Below are 26,054 nucleotides of genomic sequence, written 5' to 3'. Positions count from 1 at the left end.
TATCACTCAGCATCTGATGTGGCTCTTTCATCGCTATTTAATTTATTTGACAAGGCAACCTCCTGGCTAAACTTGACCTAATTAAGCCTCCTCCACAGAAGACACAAACTGTTTGACCCCAGCCGGCTACTAGCAGCTTGTCTGAGAGTATCTGACACTGACACTGTCAGAAGGCTGAAATACGAAGAGGTGAAACTCTTCTGTGTGTAAGCGAGGTCACTCTCATCTGTTTTAGCATGTGGAGTGTTTACTGACATGTTCTCTAGTCTGCTTCTGCATTACTTCATCCTTGTCTGCACGTTGAGTCTGCCGCCACCTGTACTGCCATTCAGCACCATCTTAGACACTCAAGAGCAGTGACGGACTGGCCATCTGGAATTTGGGCAAATGCCAGAAGGGCCGCCCCCCCTATCGACCCCTACGGGCCACTACTGATCATTTATCTTTGGTTAATTTTGATAAGTTAATTTATGCATGCAGCCACAAATATTCAAGATTTTATTGTGGCGAGGTGCATGGAAAGATTCACTCGGAAGGCAGAGTTACTAATTTCCAAGCTAGGTTATTGACAAAAATAGGGCCGGTGTGTTGCAAATGCCAGGGCCGTTTTTTTATCCCAGTCCATCACTGCTCAAAAGTGTGCATGAATAGGCACTGTATACGCGTGCACATGTCTTTGATATGCCGTCTGTGTCAGTACTAGAGAGAGAGCATCTTGAGCAGTTTGCAGGTAAGAAGAGGCTACTTCGGCCCTCTTGGCTCCCCCAGAGTTGCATATCAAGCCCATCATATCCTGCTATTGGTATGCAATTGGCCTTTGTAGTTTTTAGCAAATGTTACTCAAACTGGAGTAGATATTGCATTTGTTGGGAACTATTTAGTATTTGGGAGTAAATAGGACAATGTATGTAAGATCGACTCAAAATAAACTAAATAAAATCCTTATTGAAGGAACATGTCACCCAGTGCAACAGTTTGGCTCATTGATGTGTTGTTATTGGAGGCCTATGGCACAGAGAAATACTTAGAAGTTCATTATTCTGGAGTTTTTATGGACCAAATACAGTCCTGTCATACTGCTGATCTAAGTTGAATAAGAGCACATATGGAAATTTAGACTGCAAAAAAACAAATTTTACTCCCATACTGTCAATTCAAATTACCACATCAAACCTACATAATAAAATGTTTATCTGACTTCGTAAATATGTCGTTGTCTAACAATATAAACGCAGGACACACCCAGAATGCAGTGGGGTTAGCGCGCTACGTCAGCTATATAAACATGATGTCCATGTGTCTCAAGGAATCAGGTTCAAGGAAGTCCCCAAAACTGTCATCTTTTTTTTTGTGTGATGTGTGTTTTTAAAGACAAGGCAGTGTTACCTCTGATTGTTGAGCTTTTATATCCAACTGGGAGCTGTGTTAAAAATAACCCAGTGCTTTCCAATTTTGTCATCTTTTGGGACTACTTCTACCGGCTGTTTTGATTTTGCATGCGTCCCCCTGGAATGCTCGGGGTCACCGATGGCCACTTCCTGTCGCATGGTTCCTCATTGTAGTGCTCGCAATTCTCCCTTAACATACTCAAACATACTCAAAAATAGGACACCTGGGAAGGAAAGGCTTTTGCTGTCATATTTCTGAATTGCACACTAGGTGGCCTAGCCTAAATACTGTCAGTGAATGACAGCATTTTTTTTCTTTCTTTTATCTTAGAGTTATCTTTTCCTCTATGAGCTTCACACGAAGTTGGTTCTTGAAGGGTTCTGCACACACGAGGAACATATTTAGGCCACCAGTAAAGAAAGAAATGACAATATAAAAAAGATTAACAACATCAAAGAAAGTTGTTTGTAACCAATTCTGATGTCTCCTCAAAACAAAGAAAGTTAAAGTTGGATTTACAATCGGATATGCAGCCAGCCGTGTGTGTGTGTGTGTGTGTGTGTGTGTGTGTGAAAAAGTAAAGTGTTTGAGTTTTGTGCCTGTTTAAATAACCAAACAGCCAAATAGATAAGCATGATATGCAAACAGGCTTGCACTGACAAGCTAAGCAAATGCATAATGTAACTTGTTCTCAAGCATCAGGTGCAGAGGTTGACAAACACTGCTAAAATAAGGCTTATCTGAGAAAGAGACTTGTGTTCATAATCTTTCATGTCACTGTTCCACATTTTCATCTGGTGTGGTTAGCTTAAAGAGGCAAAAAAAAAAGTGTTTGTGGTTGTTTTGTGCCTCAATGTTTCACTGTTTTTGTAGTGCACAGTGTTTAGAGGAAGTATGGTATGTGCGCTTATACACCAGCCAGTTTGGTAGAAGTTAGTGTGGTCATACCAGGAAGTGGCTGGTGATTTTCTAATTGCAGCAGCTTAGTCAAAACACACAAAACACAAGTTAAATTTTTTGTTCAGTGCCACACACATCATGTTGACAGCAGGAGATTTTAAAGCCACTGTGGTTTCATCCAGCCTAACCAACCTATACTGTAAATATAAGTAAAAACAAGTGATCACTATGTTATCCAACCTCTGGCACTGTATCGATGTGAGGCTCTGTCCAGGTGCAGCCCTATGCCAACGCTGGTTTCCTTATTTGACATGGACATCCTCCCCAGGGTCCACTCCTCCAAACTTAGCCCGGGCACACGTCCAATCATATGTCTCCTTTTGCTTCTTCTGCAGATTGCAAAGTGGCAACTCTATAACTAACTTGTCAAGTCTTGTTTCAGTAAACAGATCCTACATCAAAACCCACAGAAAGTTCCACATGGTTGCCTATACACTCTACTGTACATGCTTATGGATTTTATTTTATTTTTTTACATGCATCCAAAATAGTCATGAATTGTTTGCAACTTTCTTTGCAGTATTTGAGAGTAATGGAAGTATTTTATTATGTACTTTTCAAATATAAAAGGAATAGTTTGATATACTTACAGTTTTTTACATACACTTTTGTCTGTGTGTATGTGTAGCTAGAACCAGGAGATGATTAACCTATCTTAGCACAAAGACTGAAACAGGTAAACAGCTAGCCTGGATCTGTTTTAAAGGTTAGAAAAACAACAACCAATAACTCATTGTTTTACTTTTGCTTTTGTATGGGTTAAACAACCAAGATATAATGTATTAATAAGTGAGCTTTAGAATTGCTGGTGGCCATTTTTTTAACGTATAGATAGAGCCACGCTAGCTGTTTACCCTTGTTTCCTGTCTTTATGCTAAGCTAAGGTAACCGGCACTAGCTTCATATTTACCATACAGACACAAGATTTCTATTAATCTTCTCATTTAACTCTCGGCAAGAAAGTGAAAAGTGTATTTCCTCAAAATGTCAAACTTTTAAACTGATGTGTTGACGGCATGAGATTATTTGTACATTTTCTGCATTTTTCTTTTTGAGCATTCAGAAAATGTATGGGGCATTTGTAGATTTTGATTTCTTTGAGTTTGTGCAGTTGTATTTTGTGCATCCAAAAGTGTGCATCCAATTTGATTTTCTAATTGTCCCTTGGTTTGCATTTTTGGCATTTTCTGATGGCTTTTCTATTGTCCAGATAGCTCCTCTGATTGAGAAAAACTGCTGATTGCCAAAGCCTGATCCATGTGTTTGGGTGTCTGTGGCTATCTAATTGTTATTTGAGTGTTGTGTCTCCCTCTGCTACTTTGTGGCTTTGTGTTTGGTCTGAAACTGTTGCCAAACAGGGATCATCATTATTTGTTGGGCTTGGATAAGGCCTTGGCACTACTTGGATTGACATTAAACAAGCGGTTATAGGTTTAAGAAATACTTTCTGTCATGTTGTATGCAGTTTATGGACTGATGTATGTAAGATTGTGACCTAAATCTTTTTAAAATGGGATTTTGAGATTGTGTATCTGTATACGTGTGTGTTTGTGTATGACCCTCTGTCTTTGTGGCTGTTCAATCTGTCTCTGTGTGTGGTTTGTGGCTCCATTGAGACGGTTTGGCACCTGGCCAGCTCAAACTGTCCATGGCTTGGAACGTTGAAAGTAATGGGCTCATTTCCCCAGTGGGACTGAAGGGGGGACTGAATAAAAACAAGAGGGGGATGCCTTGGGACGCTGCAGGAATGACAACAGCACACGAGTGTCCAGCAGGAGCACTGAGTGGACTTCTGACGTGAAAAGATGCTTTATATTTTGTTGTCAGCATTTAAGATAGTAGTGATAACAGCCACAACTGGAATCGCCTTAATCCGATGCACAAAAACACTGTCTTTACAAATTAAATATTCAAAGAGCTAAGCTCAAATGACTGAGGGACTCAGTGGTCCAAATTTCAGGTTCAAGTGCAGGCCCTTGTGAGATATTAGACAGTGTAGACAGTAGACGCTTGATTTGGAGCTACAGTTTCAGAGGAGTATGACTCCCAGGAGCAGTGATTTAAAACAAATTTGTCCTTATTTCAAAACACACAAGGAATGTGTGTTTTGCATGCTTTTTAATAAATGCCTGGAGGGCAGGTGTGGTCAACCCCTTAGAGGCAGGCGGAGCAAGGTTAGCACAAATTGCCTGTAAGAATTACATAGAGGAGGAAAACGAGTGTGTGCGTTAATTAGAGGTGTGAATCTTCACTGATCTCCCGATTCGATGCGATTATGATTATCATGTCAGCGATTCAATTTGATTCGATATCTCGATGCATCACGATGCGTCAAATACATTTTTCTATTAAAGCCATGTAGGATATTTAATTCATAGCTTTTCAAGCTTCAAAAACAAAACATTCTGCGGTGCTCTAATACTAAATACATTGGATACATAAAACTACAGCACTGAGCACATGGCACTTCCTGAATGTGCAAAACATAACAGAATATGTACACAGAAATGTTGTTAAGCCTACATTAAATTGTAAACAGAAATAATCGATTATGAGCCTGCCGATTATCGATGCAGCATCGTCCATGTCCACGATTCGATGCATTGATTATTTGTTTAATTTCAGCACCTCTAGTGTTAATATTCTTTTAAGATGTTTCTTTCTCCTTCTGCTGTTTTATAACCTGTCAGCAAATCACTCTAAAAGCTGCATCTCAAAGTGACTGACATTCAAGACACCTGGCATTTAGATGTCATTAAAACAAATTTGTATTATTGATTCATTTGCAGATTGTTTTTATTAATTGATTTATAGTTTTGCATTTTGTCTGTAAAACACCAGAAAACTGTGAACATTTGCCCATCATATTTCTTTATATTCATGCTACAAAATATGTGCAAAACACAACCTCATGAAACTGCAATGGATGCATAATTATCCTTTGCTCTTTTAAGTTGGCTGGTACCATCTCAGATTAAGCTATGTATAGTTTATATACAGCTATAACTTAAAGCGACACAACAATGGGGAAGTGCTGTAATTTCTTTTCTGTTTGTCCCTGACACAGTAATTGGACATGTAATCATTGTCTAAACTTCTTTGGGCTGCTTGTTAGGCTTCACCTGACCCTTTACCTCTGACCTAAACCTTTTTGTCCCCCGTAGACCCCTGTGTCATAGTGATGCCGCCATGCATGGGCGAGGACGACCGCTTCAGTCTGGAGGCACTGCGGCACATCCACAAACAGCTGGACGACGACAATGACGGGGGAATAGAGGTCAACGAGAGTGTGGAGGTGAGCTTTGTGAATTAACATTTTGGATTTGCGGTGTTAAGGTGGCACTCAGGTTCACCGTGCCGCCTGAAGACTTGTGACAAAAGTCACCTTTAACCTTGTCACCCGGGTTGTAAACAACCTGGGGTCAGGGGGGTCAAAACCTATGCAAATGTCATAATTATTAATTATATTTATTGTTTAAGGTATGGATGTTACAAAATGTTGCTTAGCACCGCCCAAGACAATTGTGATTGGTTTAAATAAATGTCAATATTACCCAGAGCATGTTTTTCTCTCATCCCGGAATGATGTGTGGACTAGCCAGACCCTCATCCACAGCGCTGTGGAGGTAGGTCTGGCAATGCGATTTGACCACAGGCTACCAGCATTTTGTAGGACATTAGGTTAACCAAACCAAACTGCTTTTTGAATGTCTCTAGTATTAAAACAAGAATATGTGTCTGTCACTTTTGAAAGTGAATGACTACATACAAGTGAATATTTCGTTTAACACTGAGTCACAGCTTGTGGCAGTGTGTCAGGCTTTGTAGATGCCCTAAAAGTTATATACATTTCAATATTGAGCAGTTAGACATCAGAGGACACAGCCAAATTGGTGTTAAACCTTTTTGAAAATAAGTGACTAATCATCAGAAACACACAGAGATCCTTGGCGGCATTTTTACTGACATGATGCTATAATATGAACCATAAAATGTTTATCTGTTTATTTGGATTTTTAATTTCTATGCACATTCAAATATGTACATGATCACATGACAATCCTGCCCTTTGCGATGCATAACTAATATCATGAGGCAAAGGCCTTCATTTGAGATTTTGTGCTTTTCATACAAACCTAAAGCACTTAAAGACCCATTAAGTTGTTGTAAAATCCTTGCTCGTGGTGTGTGTGTGTGTGTGTGTGTGTGTGTGTGTGTGTGTGTGTGTGTGCGTGTGTGTGCGCGCGCGCGCGTGTGCGCGTGTATACGGACAGTGTGGAGAGACGAGGGACAGGTTTCTGTGAGTGACTAAAGGGATAGAACTGATATCTGAGAGCACTCTGACCTGCTGTGGCCTCTGCATTTCTTGGTCAATCAACGACCTCTTACATTAAAAAGAAACCCCTCGAGAACATGTTCATCTTCTGTGTATGTGTGTGTGTGGCTGTGTGTGTGGCTATGTTGGCAGGAGTCATTTTTAACTGGCTGAGAAGTGCTGGTGTTTGAAACAGTTATACCCTACAGGCCTTCTTTGGCCCCTCATTAAAGGGCTGGCCGCTGTATGAGTCGTGTCTAAAGACCCCTGAGGGCTGCAGTGTTAGAACTAGGCCCCAGCACACATGAGTGTGATCTTGAGCATCTGTGCATATCACTAATGCCTGTATGTACTGTACTGTATAGGAGTGTGTTACACATTGCCCCCTACTCTGTTTTCACCCTTTGTCTTTATATGGGCAATAAGCCGTGTCTGTTTCTTTCCAGCAGTTGTTTTTGGCCGCTGCTCATTACTGAGGATTTCAAGGCTTCTTTTTTGGGCTCCGGCTGCGGACGGAGCAGGGTTTCATAACATGATGGATGCTCCTTTCACCAAATTAGTGGCTGTCTATCAGACATTGTTGTGTGACCGGGAGCGTGGCACTGAAACAAGTGGATTTTCACTGTCAGGTTAATTGATATTAAGTGAAAAGGGTTGATGGTTTTAAGTCTCACACTTTTGCAGGAGCTGTATACAGGGCTGTCTGGGTTGTGATAAAGTTGCATGAAGGGCAGCCATTTAATTTGTCACTTAACAAATGACTTAAAACTTAAATAATTCTCAAATTCACAATCTTTTTGCAGCTTTAAATCAAATAAATACCAACTGAAATTATGTTCCAGGCTTTCTGGCCTAAACAATGTCAACTGAATTTCCATAAAAATGTCAGAAGGTCAGGTTTAGTTTAACTGGGGTTTGATCCCTCGCTCCTTCTGTCCACATGCCGAAATGTCCACAAGCAAGACACCAAACCCCAAAATGTATTTGCATAAGGGGCAAAACAAATGGACCAATTTACTGTCGGTTTCATTCCAATGACCATCTTTTCCTGGCAGCGATGACTTGAAAGCAGTGACACAGTTTTATGAGGAAGTGTGGGGTCGTCACCCCACTCGCCCCTCTGCCACAGCCAACAAAGATCTCACTGGCACTTCTTGCCTTTCCCTTCTCTTATTCTGCCCCCTTCACACCATTATGCCAACATTTGAGAGGATGACTAAGATGAGAGGATACACATATTTGTAATGTTATAGCCTTGGTCAGGATATTCAGTTTTTCATGACATGCATTTCAGAGATTATTATGCTGATGGTAAAGATGACATGTCAGTGATGATATATGGTGACAATGACACCAGCATGTTAAGCAGTAAAGGAAATTACATATACCGGTAAATATTTTGCACAAAATATAAGAAAAAAGTCTGATTTGATGGCGGGTGAAAAAGAACAACACATTGGCATGTTGTGCTTACACAACCCCCTTAGTCGAGGTCTTAAAGTGATGGTTCGGAGTAATTTCACCCTAGGCACCCTTTGCACCATGACCTCGAGCCTCGAACCTGCTGCTGTTACTACTGCTGTAAGAGTGCTTAGGGCCGTCTACAAATTACAACACCGAAAAGAGATGCAACAAAAATATTTATTAATTTAATGATTAAATAAGGTAATGTCTCCAAACTTACCTCAATTATAACTTGTCTCCTGTTAGTTATACTACAGCACTTACTTTAAAAAATAAGTTAAATTAATAAATATTTTTGTTGCATCTCTTTTCGGTGTTGTAATTTGTAGACGTCCCTAAGCACCGTCTTCACAGCACAACAATAAACAGCACAAAGCAGACAACACAGCAGGCAGCAAGTGTTATTTACATAAACTTCTGGTGTACTTACAAACTTTACAATCCATCGTTTTATGAGTGCATAACCTATTTGTACTAGTGTAGAAGTTTGGTATCATTTTGGGCATTATTAGTGGGGTAATGTACAAGAGACACTCTCGGATCCAATAGCCCCTGCGCTAAGCTATTCAGCTGATAACGCTAACTCGTCCAATGTTAGACCCAGGTGAAAAAAGCTTCTGGGGGGGGTGTTTGGTTCGAGGTCATGGTGCAAAGGACCTTAGGGTGAAATTACTCCGAACCATCACTTTAACTGGAAGATTTTACTTGCCATAAAGGAGCATATTTCAGCTAACATGAGCATAAGTTTGTTTTTGCAATGTAATTTTGAAATACAGCTTACTGTAACCAAGTGGCCTTATCAGTGTTACCTGGTAGCACTGAAGCGTACAATTTGTTTTACCATTAAAAGTCTTCTGTAACTTAACAACAATCAGTGTTGCCAAGTTACAGGGAAATTAACCCTCACAGACATATTAATACCCATGTTTCACAGTTTATATCTCCACACACAGATAAAACATACACACAGATAATTTAGAGGTTGCTGAGTCATTGTTACGAGATGCACTGGTCACCGCAGCATCTACCTGTAGCATGTAACCACGGTTCCCAATCATATACATTTGTACACTGACTTTTTGTGTATTAACAACTTCACCACTGGCTCGTGTGGTTAGTTATAATGGAACACCCACACAAAAAGAGTAGCTATTAACTTAAACATATTAACACTCTGCAGTGGTAAGGCTAAAAAGTACCTCAGTTCTCTATACAATTACTGTATTGTATAGATGATGATTACTGTACATGAGTTATCAGTCAGGACATAGCACAAAAAAGGCTTTGGCTGCTTTTGAAGTTGATATTTGTGTCGTGGCAGAACACAAATAGCTCTCTAGTGAAGCAAACAATAGATTTTTGTCAGAATCAGTCAAAGTTGATTTTTAGTTGCACCTAGCAATTTTACCAGCATTGCCATACACTCTCATGATTATATACCATATTTGAAGTTGTTTGAAATTAAGTGTATGCATAATCTGTACCCAGAAGTTTCCCAGACAGAGATTTTGGGCCCGTGTTTCAGATCAAAACTTTCAAATCTTTCTCTCCTGCCTATCTTCATTAGCCTAAATAAATACAAACCAGAAGCTTGGACCTCTTGGCGACGTGTATTTATAGTCTCAAAATTAATCACTTTTTTACTTCCAAAAGCATCTGTAACTTGACTACCGTGGAAGAATTTAATTGGGAATCAAATACAGCTGTAATCCTGTTGAACATAATCCTGCCTCTGATTAATCTATGAGTCTGGGCGTCGCCTTGGGTTTTGATTGACGTCCGAAGGTCTGTTGCTGAGCATAGTCACTGGGGACAGCAGGTGCACGTCCTCTCCTCGGGGTGTCTGGGCTGCGTGCTGCCCGTCTGCCAAGGAGGCGCTCAGCTGGATCGTGTTCCTTCACTTTGAAATTGCAAGAACCCAACCCATGTCACAACAGGGGGCGATGGCCCTGCTTCTCTGTGGTGTGTGTACTTTATTAGTTCTTGACAGGCCATGCATAACAACTTTGTGAAAGAAAAATTAGGCTTGCATGCGAGTTCTACATCTGTTCGAGCCTACTGTATATATAACTTACTGTTTAGTTGCGTATGAACAGAAGAAACTTGAGGAGGCTAATTGACCGTCTAGGTTGTATCTATAGAAAGGAGGTTCAAGATGGGGTTTGTTGACTTGTCTGGGAATGTTTCAAGTTACAATCAAGTTACCCAAAAATACATTTCTTTTTCTCTAAAGGCCCTGACACACCACCACGGAGACGGTTGGCTGTTGGTGGACTTGTGGGTCCAAGTTGGGCCGTCGGTGAACGTCTGTCGCCCTAGTTCTTACTGTGTGTCTCATCGGCTTTTTTTTGTCAGATTCAACATGTTGAATTGGCGTTGGAACTGAGAAAGTGTTACAGCTTTTTGTAATTTAGACCTTCGAAAGTGATACAGTCAGACATTTATTGATTTTTTTTATTATTTATCTTGAATAAACAGTATGTTGTAATAGAAAAAAAGGAAACAAAACACAAAGATAAAAACACAAACAGACAAATCAGCTTCCACCAAAGAAAAACAAAAGATAAGTTCGAGAAGGAGCAGGCGGAAGCATAATGCTTATATAGTCCTGCCCCTACTTCACAAAAGCATATTATTACAGATCAATCAAATAGATAAGATATGCATATAAAGGATACAAAATTGTAGGTCATACAGCACTTACAACAACATACAACTATACACTTACATTACATTTAAATTCCTATATTTAGGTCTCCTCTTTTCTGTATTGGTCAAGTATTGTTTTCTTTAATCTGTTTTTGAACGGTATAATATTATGGCTCTGTTGGATTCATTGTTCAGTCTATTCTACAAGGTCACCCTACAAACTGAAATACACGTCTCTCACACATCTGCCTCTCTGAGAAGAACTTCCTAAAATCAGGAGTTGATTTTGTGTCACAAAAACAGGTAGTTTTAAAATGTCTAAAAACAGAACACATGTTATGCAAAGACACCCACTTAGATCTTGGGCAAAGTAACAAAGGCTTCACTGGAAAACCAGGAAAAGCACGAGGAAGATCTTAACATACGAGTGATGGCTTCACAATTGAGTCTGCCCAGCTGTCATGTGTGATAAATCAGTTATGCTCCAAGTAGTTCACACATTTCATAAATCATAACACAGCATACTTTTTGTCCCAAATTTATAACAGATTGATAATAATTAATCAATCTAATAACCAAATGCCTGCAGTTTCACAGGGTTTGATTAATGTTGAGGTGTGCTGTTGAGTAAAAGAAAATAATTTCCTGTTCATGATGGATGTAATAACTTTCAGTAAATTAGATGAGTAGATGTAGACAGATGGACTGATGCAGTAGATATCAGGGGTGAATAGAGTCGCATTCAACTGTTGGAGAGAGCAGAGGCTCATGGGAAGAGTCTTGAACTCAGCCAGCTCCCCGCGATCTGGAATCTGATTGAAACAAATATGTCTTTGTTTGCTGCTGTGTGTGTCTGACCATGTGTCATACACTGTCTGTGCTAGGCCTCTGTCTGTATAATATATGTGTACGTATTATTGTCTTTTCAGGACTGACTGTTGGTCTTGACTATTGTCACTCTGTCTCTATCATACAAAGTGTAAACACAATCTTGATACCACTTTTCTTGCAGGAATTTCTTCTCCCTTTGACATTTCAGTAGGCTACACACCATGGCCGTAATTATCACAGCTATCACGCTAAACTCTTAGCCACAAAGACCACAAGGCTCCCAGACAAAGACCTATCTTTCTATGTGTGGCTCACCACATATTTAATGACTCCATAAAGCATCACAAAGCTGTCTTTGACCATATGCAAAGCTGTTTCACCAGTCTGCCCGCAATTAGTTTTATAATAAGATGGCAGCACTTGAACTAATTACATTCACTTTGAATACTCTCAGTATTTTTTTTAGGTCAAGTAATCTGTATTTAACAAGTGCAAAAAGGTGTACTTGGATCATTTGTACCTTATCTGTTACACAGTATGTCTTTAATTAAGTCAGATTGTTGTTTTCTTGTTGGATTTCAAACAAGAAAACCTGTGGAGAAGTAATAATTAACTAAAATATTAAATATTTACCAAATTTACCCCAGTTAACTTGAGATGAGATTACAAATGTTCTAATATCTGAGAATAAAATGAAGACATTGAAATAATTAACAAATATACATAGACATTTAAAACTTTTTCAAAAAAATAGGTTTCTTTAATGGCCATAAAGAGACCTTTTTATTCATCAAGCCTTTTCTATTCTTGTTCATGTGCTCTGGCAAAGTTTGCATCTTTGCCAGCAGTTATTCATTTCTCATAAAGTACAGTGAGCATTAAAGGCTTTGCAAGACATTTGTTTGTACTAGTATTGCACACATTGTGGTCCCTCCAATGACTCAGCATTTGGTTTCTTTAGTTGGTTCCTGGCTTTAAGTCAGTGACTCATTTGCATTTGTATTGAGTAAGAAGAAGGAGAAAACACTGTGCAAAGTTTTCATGCCTCTCAGAGTATTTTGTCGACCACTGATGTAGTAAAAGAGCTTTTCAGACCCTAAAAAATCTTTTGACGTGGGTGATCACAGGGTACAACTAAGGATTATTTTAGGTCAGTCAGTCTACCAATATGTTCCAAACTAAAATATCTAAACAACTATTGTATGGATTGCCATGAAACTTAGTGAACATATTCCCCCTCATAAATTTGGTGATCTCTTAACTTTTCACTCATCAGGACGCAATTTCAATTTGACCATTACTTGATGACAAAATACCTGTTAGTGTGAATTGGTAAATGTTAGCATGCTAACATGCTAAACTAAACTGGTGAACATGGCACATAGCGAGTTGGCATTGTCAAGCAGCGCTGTGCCTAAGTACAGTACAGTTTTGAGAGAAATAAAAAAAACTACAGATTATTTTGTTCACAAAATTATCACCAACACACAATTGTCTCCTACCCAAAGAAACAATTTGATATAGGGATTCAAAAGTTTAGTTGTGGACCCATGTTCCGTATGAATTGCCTCACACATACGTGACTGGCTCCAGTATCCTGCGTCACACACCTGGTTTGTTTGTGAAGGTTAAATTGGACTACTGATAAAAAACACTTTACATCTCCGGTTGGAACTCCCTTATGCCACAACCTGGAGATTCCGATTCAGCCAAATGCAGGAAGAGGTCTCGTGGCATTGACACATCCAGGCATATCTTATACCGACATTTGAACTAGCACATACATTTTCACCCTTTTACAATGTCCACTAATCATTTTTAATGTAATGTACGCCAGATTTTGTGTTCACAAAGCATTGGGTGCACAGTTTTTTCTTCACTCTTAAGTATCACCCCTTCCCATCTCTTGAACATGTGTTGAGAATGTGAGTGCATGTGCCAGAAGTGACATTTACAGAGGACATTTTCAAACTCCTCTTGATCACAGCGAGATTTGTTTTTTAGTTTGTTCAGTGCTCCAAACATTTGTTGCCTCTCAACTCCAGACTGCCATTATGTATTCAATGTCATACTCACAGCTCTCCTTTCAGACTCTCTGTATACATAGCATTGATGTGTGAACATACTGGTGGATTTTGAAAATGACATGCATGTCATGATGAATGCAGTTGTCCACGATGTATCTTCAAATGCTTTTAGGACTATTTCAAAGGGATTTGGTCTAGTCAAGCATTAATGATAACGTCTGTCTCAAAGCGCAGGCACATGACATTTTTCAAGCTGTGTTGGAATCTGGGTGTGCTGATCTATCAAGTCAGATGTGAAAGTCATTGATCTGTAACCATTGTGATTCACGATGATGTGAAATGTCAAAACACCCTTAGCTGCAGCTACAACAGTCACTCTTACATGATTTAAACTACTGTAGTCTCTCTGTGTTGCTGATGAGTTTTCTCCTCTAACAGCTCTGAGCTTGTAGAACCCTTTTGTTTGCTGCTGAGTCTGACATGAACAGGCAGTACATGCTAGCACTACATACAGCACATTCAGCTCCCCACTGATCACAACTAAGGTTGAAAACTCAGGAACTTTTAACTCCTCTGTAAATTTACGCATTTGCTTAGGCATATTAACTAGTGATTCTACCAGCTAAGCTCTTCTCTGTGTCCCTTAGCAACATTCAAAATATGTATTATATTTATATTAGATTTTTGCAAGCAACTTCAGCATAGTTTATCTACCAGTAGTCCATGGAATAAACTAACAGATTTGGGTAGGTTTAATGTAAGTATTAAGACATTTTTAGGAATTTCGTTGGATTAATAATTTAGGCTTTGAAAAGAGCATATCCTCAGATAAAAGGAGGTACATTTAAGGAATAGTTGAACATTTTTGGGAATATGCTTGTTTGCTTTACTTGTTAATTTAAGGGGTACTTGTAGAGGTAATATCTTCTTTTATTTAATCAAGGAAACAAAAGCGTACACATACACATTCTTTCCCTTGTTGTTAATGCTGCTGCTTTTCTGGTAATTCTTTGGTGGGTTTGATTGCTATGGCTTTCTCTGTAGGGGCAATTAGTTCTGAACTACCAAAGGAGGACAGCCGGAAACGCACACACATTCACACACAGGTGGAAGTGGTGCCTCCGTCATAGGTCTCTTTCTCTTTTCAAAGTCCCTAAAAGGAAGAAAGGAGAGTGAAAAAGAACGTGTGTGTGTGTGTGTGTGTGTGTGTGTGTGTGTGTGTGTGTGTGTGTGTGTGTGTGTGTGTGTGTGTGTGTGTGTGTGTGTGTGTGTGTGTGTGTGTGTGTGTGTGTGTGTGTGTGTGTGTGTGTGTGTGATCCAAAGCCAGACTTTGAGGCAAAGCTTATCCTCTACAGCTCTCTGTCAAAACCACACATGGACATACACAGACAAGCGCAGCCGTCTGCATCTCCCCCAGAGTTCTTAGGATAAAACACTCATGTTAAAATGCTGCAAACCAAAAAAGTTGTGATGTTTCTATAAAGCCTAGAAAACTCAATCCGATCTCTCTTTATTTTCTAGTTTATAATAGAAGACATGAAGCAGCAGCAAACCAACAAACACAGCAACCTGCACCGTGAAGACCAGCACATCACTGTGGAGGAGCTGTGGAAGGGCTGGAAGACCTCTGAAGGTAAAGCAAGAGAAGTAGAATAGACTTTACTGTCATTACACAAGCTTGTGTACAACAAAATTTGCTGTGCCGTGCCTGAATATAAAAGTACAAAGTAATAAATACACAAATAAATACTCTAAGATACATTCGTGCACAGTCCTCCCAGTCAATAAATATACAAACAAATTTTTAAAAGCATGTAAACAGTATAGCACGGGTTGTATTATTGCGCATTCAGTTCATGACACCAAGGTGGGGAAATGTTTGATTTTGTTCAGTTCAATGATGGCTCTTGGATAAAAACTGTCCAAGTGTCTCTGCCCCACGGTCACGAACACAAATGCTTCTACATTTTCTGTCCTACATATAAGATGATACAAGAGAAAATAAAAAAATAAAAATGATAAAGAATAACAAACATACATAAAATATAAACTAAATTCCCAGTACCCCAATTACAAGTTTTGTTTGTTGGGAGAATTATTTATTCACAGCTGTCCCATCTTACCTTCCCCAGGCAGCATAAAGCGCAAGGGACACACATTACTACATAAATATACCAGACGACTAGCCTGACAAGCCAGACCCACATCAAGATGTTGGGTCTGGGAACTCACCATTGACAGGGCTCAATCTGAGGGGCGGGATAAACGGTTGTCTGTCAAATTCCCACTGCACGCAATACAGTACAATACAACCAACCAGAGCAACGAAGAAGGTAGCGGAGCTAGTTGATAGATTAAACGTTTGCCGTATCCGGTCGGCAAAACTCAGCAGCAGGTAAGTCATCCTCTTGATACGGTGGTTTCATAAGCCATCTTCCTTGACGATCCCTTTGACAGGATCCTTGTCAGCACCGAAAGTGACTCACCAATTCTCTAAAAGCTTAAGTGAACTTTTGCTTCAAGGGCTGCAGGAGAATGTCAACAATGATGTACACTCAAGGTCATATTGCTCCGCAGAATGTAACGAAATAATTTAGTGATATAAAAATATAAGTAAGCAGACGGTCATTTATGGTTAAGGGCTTATTTATTCAAGGGAACCATCTGTGATTCCGAGTAAATGATAATTCAGTTACTGCTGTTATTATAATTATTCGAAAGCTTGTGGCAAGTGCTTTTAATTTTATTTTTGCTCAAACAAACTTCCCCTGTAAATGGCACAATGAAGCTTGTAGATTTAATTATATTATTGCAATTAATACATCTTCAAAAAGTTGTTTCCCCCACGCTCCTCTCCTTCTCCTGTTTGAATTTCAGATGGGGACAGCATTTGACCCAAAGTCCTCTTCTTCTTTTTTAAACACATATGTGGTTTATCTTCAAACACCCCTCAAACACAGTACTTTAGGTACTTTTTAAGATTAAGATTTTACACCAAAAAACATACGCTTGTGACAGTGTACAGAAGGTTAAACCAGTGGTCAATGTGTTGTAAGAGGATTACCAAAGAGTTCTTCCCCTCTAAATGTCTCAGATGGTTTCATTTGAGTAACTGTTCAAAGAGGTACAACTTGACAATATTTCATAAAAGCAAAGATTAAAGAAAGCTCCCAAAACAAGTATAAATTTGTTTATCTCATGACCTTTGGAAGGGGTCCGACGCCTAGGTTGGGAACCAATGGATACAACTGCCTAATGGTATATAAAGTAGCTAAAACTAGCTCCACCTTGACCAGATACAACAGCAATATTCTGCTTAAGCAATGATGCATTTGTTAACCTACCTAATGATAAAAAATATATATGTAATGTATCAGTCACAGGGACTTTTACTTGTTTTATTGGTACTTGTACTGAAGTAAAGGACCTTATTATTTCTTCCACCACTATTTATTCTTAAACGTCTGTTACTCTCTTGATAAAATGCATCAGCTAAGTGCTTGACATCAAAGTAATGATGTTAATCGTTTCCCTTTTCTGTCTCCTGATTCAGTCCACAACTGGACCGTGGATCACACAGTGCAGTGGCTGAAGGAGTCGGTGGAGCTGCCGCAGTATGAAAAGCACTTCCGGGACTTCCGGGTCACGGGGAACACTTTACCTCGGTTCGTACCGCTTACCTCACACAATTCCCTCTTCTCACTTCTCAGTTTGTACATCCTCGATTCCTTTCCTCGCCTCCTCTCTTTGCGTCTTAGTCCCTCCTGCCTGAGATGTAAGCGGAGGAGGCAAAGGAAGAGACCTTAGGAGAGAGGAGTCAAGGCCACAGGCATTTAACGAAATGAGACATCTGTGCTTAGGAGCCGTCATTTTAAAGCAATGTCAATTAAATATGATGTCTGGCACAGCTGATGGTTTGTATATTCCAGCTGTGTGTGACGCCTCTTTTATCAACACGGGTGCCGAAAAGACTTCCGCAATGGCTATACCTGTGCATCCTCGCTCATAGCTCCTCTCTCCTCGAGATGCATTTATGCATAATCCTTCAAGATGGCGCCCGGAGATCGATTTCTGGGTCACAGGCAGGAGGACGGAGGAAAAGAGGAGGCACAAAATAGAGACATTAGAAGAGCCTAATGTCTTACTCACTTCATCGCTTACAGGAGCAGTGCATCCCTGTTCTCCTTCAGTGACGCTGATAATAAGATAACTATTCATTATAATTGTTCTGCATTTTAATGGCAGATGTTACAAGTGCTTCATGTCATTTCGTTGCCTCTAAATGAGATGTTTTGCTTCGCTGTTGGCGAGCAGCGAAGTGTGTTTATGAGCAGCAACACTGTTATGATCTCTGTTACAATACCCAAAGGCACCTTCAGTTTTCATTACTCTGTTTAATGCTGCCCACTGCTGGTCATAAAAGGAAACACACGGGGAAAAAGACAGGTAGATTGCTCACCTCAGTGTCTTCGTTCCTCTATTGTTGTATTAGAAAAGGTTTCTTACTGCTTGTAGACATTGTAGGCCAGATCACTTGTCGTCACATTGCAATCTGTAAATGTATTTTTTTCTTTTCCCCAGAGTGATGTGCTTGACTTTTCCTGCCCTCTGTATAGTTAATCCTAATGTCTTAGTTTAGTCTTTCAAAGCTTGCAGAATATAGCCAAAATTCCTAGTAAAGATGAAATTAAGTTAACAAAGTAATCTCAGTGCTGACATCACATGTGACCCGCTGCAAACTGCATGTGCGGCATGAGTAGACAGAGGGGTGGGCGGTGGGGTTATTGAGGGGTTTCATGTTACGCCACAGTGCCCATTGGCGCTGACTCATGAAGTGATGTCAGAGCAAGGGGGTACAGTTTCCACAGGCTGCCATGTTGTCTGAGCCTTTAAGATGGTGGTGGTGGTGGTGAGACGTCAATGAAAACACTTGGTGAACAGCAGTAAAGAATGTATTCTTATATAATTCATTCATCAATCACGGATCTTTTTATTGAGCTGACCGTACTCTTGCAGTTCCAAAAGTGTTTGCTCTTTAACCACCTTTCCAATTTCAGCAGCGGAGAACACTTTTTCTCTTGTGTTTTAGTGTCAAAACAGACTGGCATCAGGTCTTTTTTAGCTGCACCTTCTACAAATCAGATCACTCGCCTCGTTAATACCCTAATAAATTGGAACATTTTCAGTAGGCTTAGTAAATGCTCCCCTATAACTGCAAAACGTTAATCATCATATAAATACTGATACATTGGTATTACTGATATGAGTTCCTATAATGTTTTATTCAGTCTGCAACCTTTAACACCATCCACAATGTTTATCATTACATAAGGTTACAACCCTGCGCTAAAGTTAAAAGAAGTTCTGTCACAACACATTCAAAAATGCTAATTGTTACAGACAAATACTTAGGACAAATCTAATGCACACTATACACTAAATTGTTCAAATCTGACTGTGTTGGAAGTCACTCAGTATTCAATGCAGATTTTTGTTTTTCTCCATGTTTCAGAATAGCGGCAAATGAACCGTCGTTTATGTCGATGCAGCTGAAGATATTAGACCAGCGGCATAAACAAAAACTAAACCTAAAGGCACTAGATGCAGTGCTTTTTGGCCCTCCTCTCCGTAAGTATGCAATGTATTTCAAAACCAAAAACATATCAATTAGACCATTGCTATTCATGAATAACAGCTTGGACATTTGTTGTGCCCATACTCTCAATTTGTGCAGCCAGAACAATTACATGAAACAGCATTTGCTAAAAATCCACCTATCGTGTCCCGTTCCTCTGTCCCTCCGCAGGTCCACAGCATAACTTGATGAAAGACTTTGTCCTGATGGTCTCCATAGTGATTGGTGTCGGGGGCTGCTGGTTTGCCTATGTGCAGAACAAGTGCAGCAAGGTACACATTTCTCAGATGATGAAGGATCTGGAGAGCCTGCAAAATGCTGAGCAAAGCCTGTTAGACCTACAGAGCCGGTAAGAGAAGCTAACGTTTCAGATGTGCACATATATAATGAGATAGGGAAAGAAATGGAGCTTAGATTTTCACTTTCTTAGCTTCTCCACCCTGTGTAGAAATTCTGCGTGTTAACATTTGACTAAATCTACATTTTGTCTTTTTCCTCTCATCTCCCAGGCTGGAAAAGGCTCAGGAGGAGAACCGGACGGTGGCCGTAGAGAAGCAGAACCTCGAGCAGAAGATGAGGGATGAGATCAATGGGGCCAAAACGGAGGCTCACAGGCTTCGAGAGCTGCGAGAGGGCGCTGAATGTGAACTCAGCCGGCTCAAATATGCTGAGGAAGAGCTAGTACAGGTAGGGCTTCCCAGACTGCCTATTGCCCCTGAATGCCTCTGGGAAAACAGATGTATTGTTATTCAAATTTTAAAATGCACCATATCTCCATATTCTACTGAAATGGCCAGTATATTCACTGTATATGAATGTAAATGTGTTCATTACTGCTGCTAGAACACCTTGAAATAAAAAGATACATTTCATATTCTTCTTGTTAAATTCCACAAAATACCTCCTTTGCGTAACCACAAGATGTTTCCATTTCTCATCACATAAAAAATACAGCAACTTTATGTCGGAGAGAGTTTCTCTCTGTAATGAGTTCTTGACTCGCAGACGAGCCAGCGTTGGACTCCTTTTTACACAGTGAATGCAGTTCATTTGAAATGCGCCCCCACAATGATCTCGTGGGAAAAGTTTTAAAATATTTGACAGGGAATTTAACCCGACGCTGTTGCTCCTGTGTAGGTGCGAAAGGCCCTAAAGCGAGCAGAGAAGGAGATGCATTCGGAGCGCTCGGTGCCTGAAGCTCTCCAGAAGTGGCTCCAGCTCACACATGAGGTGGAGGTCCAATACTACAACATCAAGAAACAGAATGCTGAGTTTCAGCTGTGCATCGCCAAAGACGAGGTAACTTAATTTATTGATTTATGTATTACAACATAGGATTATAAAGCAGGTAGGGTTGGTTAGCAATGTTTTACACATCACACAAGGTGTTGAGCTTCATGTGATTTGTGATGTTCAGCATGATCATGGAAATTACCCTGTGAAAGGAGGTCAAGCAGAGAATTTTACTGTATTTAAATTTGAATTGTGGAATGAATGTATTTGATTTCAGGTACTTTGTAAATGTTAATAAAATTGTGTGAAATCGAAAAAGATCACCTTACCTTAGGTTTGACTTTTCTAAGACACATATCCATAGCTGTAGGAGACTTTTATGTCCTGGGTGTTGACTGGCAGGAGACAATTTAATATAAAAAGCTGCCAAAATTTAGACCCTACCCTCATCGCTTTCACAAACTAAAGTACACAGAGTGGTGCCTTGCTCATCTCTTTTTGTCTCCACGTGGTAAAAGAGCACTGAATCATGTTTACTGGTACTATTAAGTGCTGGGCTGCAGGGAGAGCTCAGCACATTAGTCTGCTCTCTTGTAGACAGCCAGCATTGTTTAAAAGCAGTGTAATAGCAGTAAAAGTAGTGTAAAATATTACTAGTGTAATATTTTGGCTGGTCAACTGAAGAGAAGGGGTGGATCCAGTCTTCAGCTGAACACCTAAAATGCAGAAATGGAGACAAAGGAAGTTGAATGTGAATCAGGACATTTAAAATTTGTTTTAATCACATTTCAAGCCATTGGATTCATTTTCAAGTATGATTTCAAACATATTTTTTCTAATTCAACAGTTAAACATAAGCATGATAAATATAACTATGTTCTTCTGGCATTGACAGCAGAATTAATATAGTGAATGGTTCCATTTTTCTAATTAGTTTTTTTAATGTGGCCAAATTAAGTTTATTTTTCTTACTTTCTGGCCAAACTCGATTAACTTGGGCTGCAAATTCACATCAAACCTTCAAGTTGGGGTGGACTAAAAAACAGATTGCTTTTTTGATTAATGAGTTGACATCAGCCACGTTTCTGTTTGTTGTGACCTGAAATCAGGCCTGTTGAAGAGCTGTTTACAAACCTGAGAGCCTCATTAGTCCGGGTTACGGAAGAATTCTTTGGGGCCATGCCAGTCTGACTAATAATAGATAAATGTTTTGTGGGTTTTTTAATTAGGCAGAGAAAATAAAGAAGAAAAGAGGTTCTGTGTTCGGAACCCTTCATGTAGCTCACAGCTCATCACTGGATGAGGTGGACCACAAGATACTAGAAGCAAAGTAAGAAACACACACACACACACAGACACACACACACAATGTTCAGATGTCATGTTCAGGATATTTACGATGATCAATATGTCACTAAGCACAGCAGCTGTAGTGTTGTTTGCAGTGTGTATTACTTTTAGATGTATATGAATATATGGCATGTACTAGTCAGAATCTGCTGATAGATCAAATGAGGCTAAGGTGCCATTTTACAGCAAATTTGCTTTGTTTGTTCAGAGCTTAATTCTTTAGTACTCACCTTATTAGAAAAAAACCCAAGCAGTGACAATATCTGACTGTGTTATGTCAAGTTCACACATTTGACCACATAATGCTTTTACATTTTTTAGGTAGACACCCAAACCTTTATTCCTGATATATTTAATAAAGTCTTGTATAATCCATGCTCTGGCACTGAGATAAATAATTCCTTTGTGTTTTTAAAGCCAAGGAAAAGGAATTACATTAAAGAGAGAACAAAGTTGAATCTTCTGCATGACTACTTCAATAGGCACAAGTCCAATATCCTAATATAACCAGCAGACTTGTTTGCCAAAACTGTCTAAATCCTGACGAATCAAAGCAAAGATGGCTTCTTGCTGGGTCTGAAACAGGGAGTGATCCTGTTTCAGACCCAGCAAGAAGCCGTCTTTGCTAATGTTTGCTCGATACAAGTGTATCGAGCAACTTTTCCTCACTCACTAGTGTTTTTTTTTTTTTTAGGAAAGCCTTGTCAGAGGTAACAGCGTGCCTGAGGGAGCGGCTGCACCGCTGGCAGCAGATTGAGAAGCTTTGCAACTTCCCTGTGGTCAATAACTCGGGGCTGCCGAGCCTGACGGCCAGCCTCTACTCAGACCACAGCTGGGTGGTCATGCCGCGAGTCTCGGTGCCTCCCTACCCCATCGCAGGAGGAGTGGATGATCTGGACGAGGACACGCCTCCCATCATTCCACAGTTTACATGTGAGTGAGACGCCAGAGGATTTTGCGACTGCATGAATTAATACAGAAAAATGTAGTGAAATAAAATGATATCACTGTTTTCTCTTCCTTGACTTTTCCCCAGCGGCCACAATGATCCGGCCCTCGCTGAACCGCAGCAGCAGCCTGTGTCGTTCCCGCCGGAGCCTGCTGAGCTCTCCGCAGTCCTCAATGATGTCCCCAGACCCCGACCTGCTGTCCATGGCCAGCTCGTCCCTCTCCTATCGCCACGAGGCAGACGACGAACACATCCTGTTCAGCTCGGATAGGAGGGGGTATGTAGCGGTGGCCGGAACGCCGCGGAATGGTTTTACAGTTTGGACTCACAGGTGTTTTATTCAGACACTCACACTGATGCTTTACGCTTGGGGGTTAAACAGCGCCATTTGTTACCGGGTGCCATCTAGTATGTGGAGGATGCATGAATTACCTCTACTGGAACCTGCACCATAATTAGTTGATGTCTAACATAATTAATTAGCAAGATCTTGCGAATGCAGGATCTTCTGTCCACTTTAATTCCTGCAGTTTGTCCCCAATTTGCCTTACTAATGTGTCAGTAAAGACTAAACCCCAAGAAAACTCAAAAAGTTTTCGTGCATGACAAATGGTAGTCAGTAACTAACGAAAAAACATTTAGCAAAACAAAAAAAACTGCCAGATTTTTAATCGTTTTAAATGTGTAACTTTGAGGACTTGAGCACCGACAGGATACGTTTTAGTTTGGCATTATGAAATAAGAAGCTCTTGGGAATTGATGCCCAAACTACTTACTGTAGTAAAGCGCTAGGATATAAGCATTAATATTACATAATGCAATAATGGGACAAACTATAATTTCAGCCTCTCAATATTGAGAAATGTCACAGAATCTTGGTACTTTCTAACAAATTTAGTTTGCTTTGGGACCAACTATCTACTGCCCTCTGTGCATTGTGTACAGTATGTCATCTCCAAGTTCTCATTAAGTACGGATCAAACAGGAGACTATACCGCACATGGCACCCTCATTATATCCCCAGAGACCAACCAGTGCTCCTGTGCTGTAAAAAAAAATTAACTTAATTAAATTGAAAAACTTTTTTGTTTAATAGTTTATGGTAATTTGATTGAGGGGAGAACGTGTTAGAAGTAGACACAGACACTAGGCCCCTCTACAAGAAAGGGACACAAAATTGCAGCCTCTCCTTCTGTTTATATTGTGCTTAAGTTGTACAAATTCACAGTTGAAATTAAATTCACATGATGATTTTTCAGATTTTGCTCCTTGGTGAGCTGTAAAAAAAAAATCCACTCGGAATGGAGGTCCACACTGACCTTCATGCCAAATTAGCTGCATTTTGAAAACTTTAAAAAAACCTTTTTATTATTTAGGAAACTATGGATCGCTCTCATTTGTTCGCCTGTCTGAGTTGTGACCGTGGTATGTCTGTACTCCTCTCTCAGGGAATCGGCTCAGGAGGGCAGCTCCGACACAGACTCTCTCAACTCCTCCATGGGCCGAAAGCAGCTGCACAACCCCTGCACACCGGGCTCGGACACCCTGTACCGCAAGATCTCCCGCGAGGAGCTGCTGCTGTTCAGCCAGAGTTCGGAGCTTTCTGCGTCAAACCCCGCCACGTCCCACACTAGCAGCAGCAGCAGCAGCAGCAGTCTCAGGGACTCCACGCCTCCTCCTCCCACTCCAGCCCCCACCCCCTCTGGCCCACCCTCCACCTCGCCTTCCCCGGCCTTGGAGCACCACCCGTTTGCACAAAGAGGCTCGCCCGACCTCACCCGCATTATACCCGAGTCCCAAAGTCTAACCTTCTCACAGGGGAGCGTCACCTCTCCCACGGGTAAGGGCATGTACAACGGCATCCTGGAGAAGTCCTACAGCTACGGCCAGCTGCCCGCGAGCATGCTGCCCAATGTGGGGCGTAACACGTCCCTTACCTCCTTGGACTCGGAGGGCCGGAGCGTGGGAAGGGAAACCAAGCTCCAGAGCACCTCCTCCCAGGACTCCAGCGACAATGGAGAGAAAATCAAGCGCTCCTCCTCTAAAATCAAAAGCTTATTTAAGAAGAAAAAGTAAAACCTGCAGAGTGAGATAGTGTATGAGAGAGAAAAATTAAATATAAAGAGTTGTTTTAGCCCTAATACTAAAAAATGGACATCACTGTAAGCTAAAACATTGAATTTTCTCTCATATTTTCTTCTTTTTGTCATCAAAGATGGAATGTAGCTCAGTCTGTGTGCCGTTAAACGCCTCAGACTGGTAGCCTTATTTTTCAATAATGCCTTTTTATTTAGTTCACTTGTAGCCTCACAGGGAAACCTGCATAGGTCAATGAAAGGTCAAAGGTCATGATAGTTGTCATCCGAACAGCCAAAACACATGACCTGTTCACTGTTTTCTATTCATTTTGGTTTGAACCAAAAAGTCACTGTGTGTAAGGGTCTAAAGGTGAAGGCCATAAATGTGTATTGTTTAGTACAGAATGATTTTTGCTGTTCCTACTGAAAGTATTTAAAACACACTTTCAGCAGTGACAGCATCACATGCATATCACCAAGAAAAACTGGTCATAAGATTTCTTAAAAACACAATTTCGACAATTTCTTTCCAAAGTGTCCTAACTAATCCTCTCCGTTCAAATTATGGATTGCATCTTGCGAAGTGTTTAAGGTCCCTAACTCATGTACTTGATTAATTTCCCTTGAAGAAAAAAAAAAAATCTGCTAAGTTTGTTGCACTACTGCTTTCCTGGTATTTTGGGAAAGAGCCGCTGCTTGCGGAGTACATATTGAATAAAGATATAGAGATGAGAGAAATACATGGGCAGCGACAGTGGAGATGCAGCACATAATGCCAGAGCCAAAATTATCTGATGCATCTTCAGTGCCACTACTTATTGATCTTTCAATATATAAAAAAAAAAATATATATATATATATACTTTGTTTTCACACGATTATGTTATTATATATGTTTTTGAATAGATTTATATTGGTGGGGGTTCCTACTGTATGAACTGATCTTTACTGAAAAAAGTTTATTGAATATGCAGATTTAACCCACACCAGTGATTTCCCCTGTAATCTAGCTGTCCCTTAATACTTGATTTACTGTGTCCTGTAGCCATACCAACATACCATTTCCATTCTTTGTCTTAAATACCCTGTCTCCTTGTAACATTTGGTGTCACTACCAGATTTTGGTCAAATTCTTTGTGCAAATAATTCTTTTTGTGGTTGGAGTGCCATGTTA

At 40.2% G+C, this 26,054-nt stretch overlaps 1 protein-coding gene across 2 annotated transcripts in view; it reads left to right on the top strand.

Moving 5' to 3' along the window:
• Positions 1 to 25,543, top strand: part of stim2b (stromal interaction molecule 2b) — a 43,326-nt gene extending 17,783 nt beyond the window's left edge. Inside the window, exons 2-12 of one of the 2 annotated variants that reach the window (XM_039823136.1) lie at positions 5,514 to 5,644; positions 15,157 to 15,268; positions 17,189 to 17,300; positions 19,148 to 19,263; positions 19,442 to 19,619; positions 19,780 to 19,957; positions 20,408 to 20,569; positions 21,733 to 21,833; positions 22,548 to 22,786; positions 22,890 to 23,079; positions 24,251 to 25,543. In XM_039823136.1, the coding sequence (XP_039679070.1) occupies positions 5,514 to 5,644; positions 15,157 to 15,268; positions 17,189 to 17,300; positions 19,148 to 19,263; positions 19,442 to 19,619; positions 19,780 to 19,957; positions 20,408 to 20,569; positions 21,733 to 21,833; positions 22,548 to 22,786; positions 22,890 to 23,079; positions 24,251 to 24,878 (2,147 nt within the window). In that variant the 3' untranslated portion in view covers positions 24,879 to 25,543. Of the gene's footprint in view, positions 1 to 5,513; positions 5,645 to 15,156; positions 15,269 to 17,188; positions 17,301 to 19,147; positions 19,264 to 19,441; positions 19,620 to 19,779; positions 19,958 to 20,407; positions 20,570 to 21,732; positions 21,834 to 22,547; positions 22,787 to 22,889; positions 23,134 to 24,250 lie in introns of both variants that reach the window. The other variant, XM_039823135.1, reaches the window with a different exon arrangement.
• The last annotated feature ends 511 nt before the right edge of the window (positions 25,544 to 26,054 follow it).

The sequence above is a fragment of the Perca fluviatilis genome, chromosome 14 (assembly GCF_010015445.1).
Source record: "Perca fluviatilis chromosome 14, GENO_Pfluv_1.0, whole genome shotgun sequence".
In the NCBI taxonomy this organism is placed as follows: Eukaryota; Metazoa; Chordata; class Actinopteri; order Perciformes; family Percidae; genus Perca; species Perca fluviatilis.
Note: the sequence above shows the minus strand (reverse complement) of the source record. Positions and strands in the feature narration are given on the sequence as shown.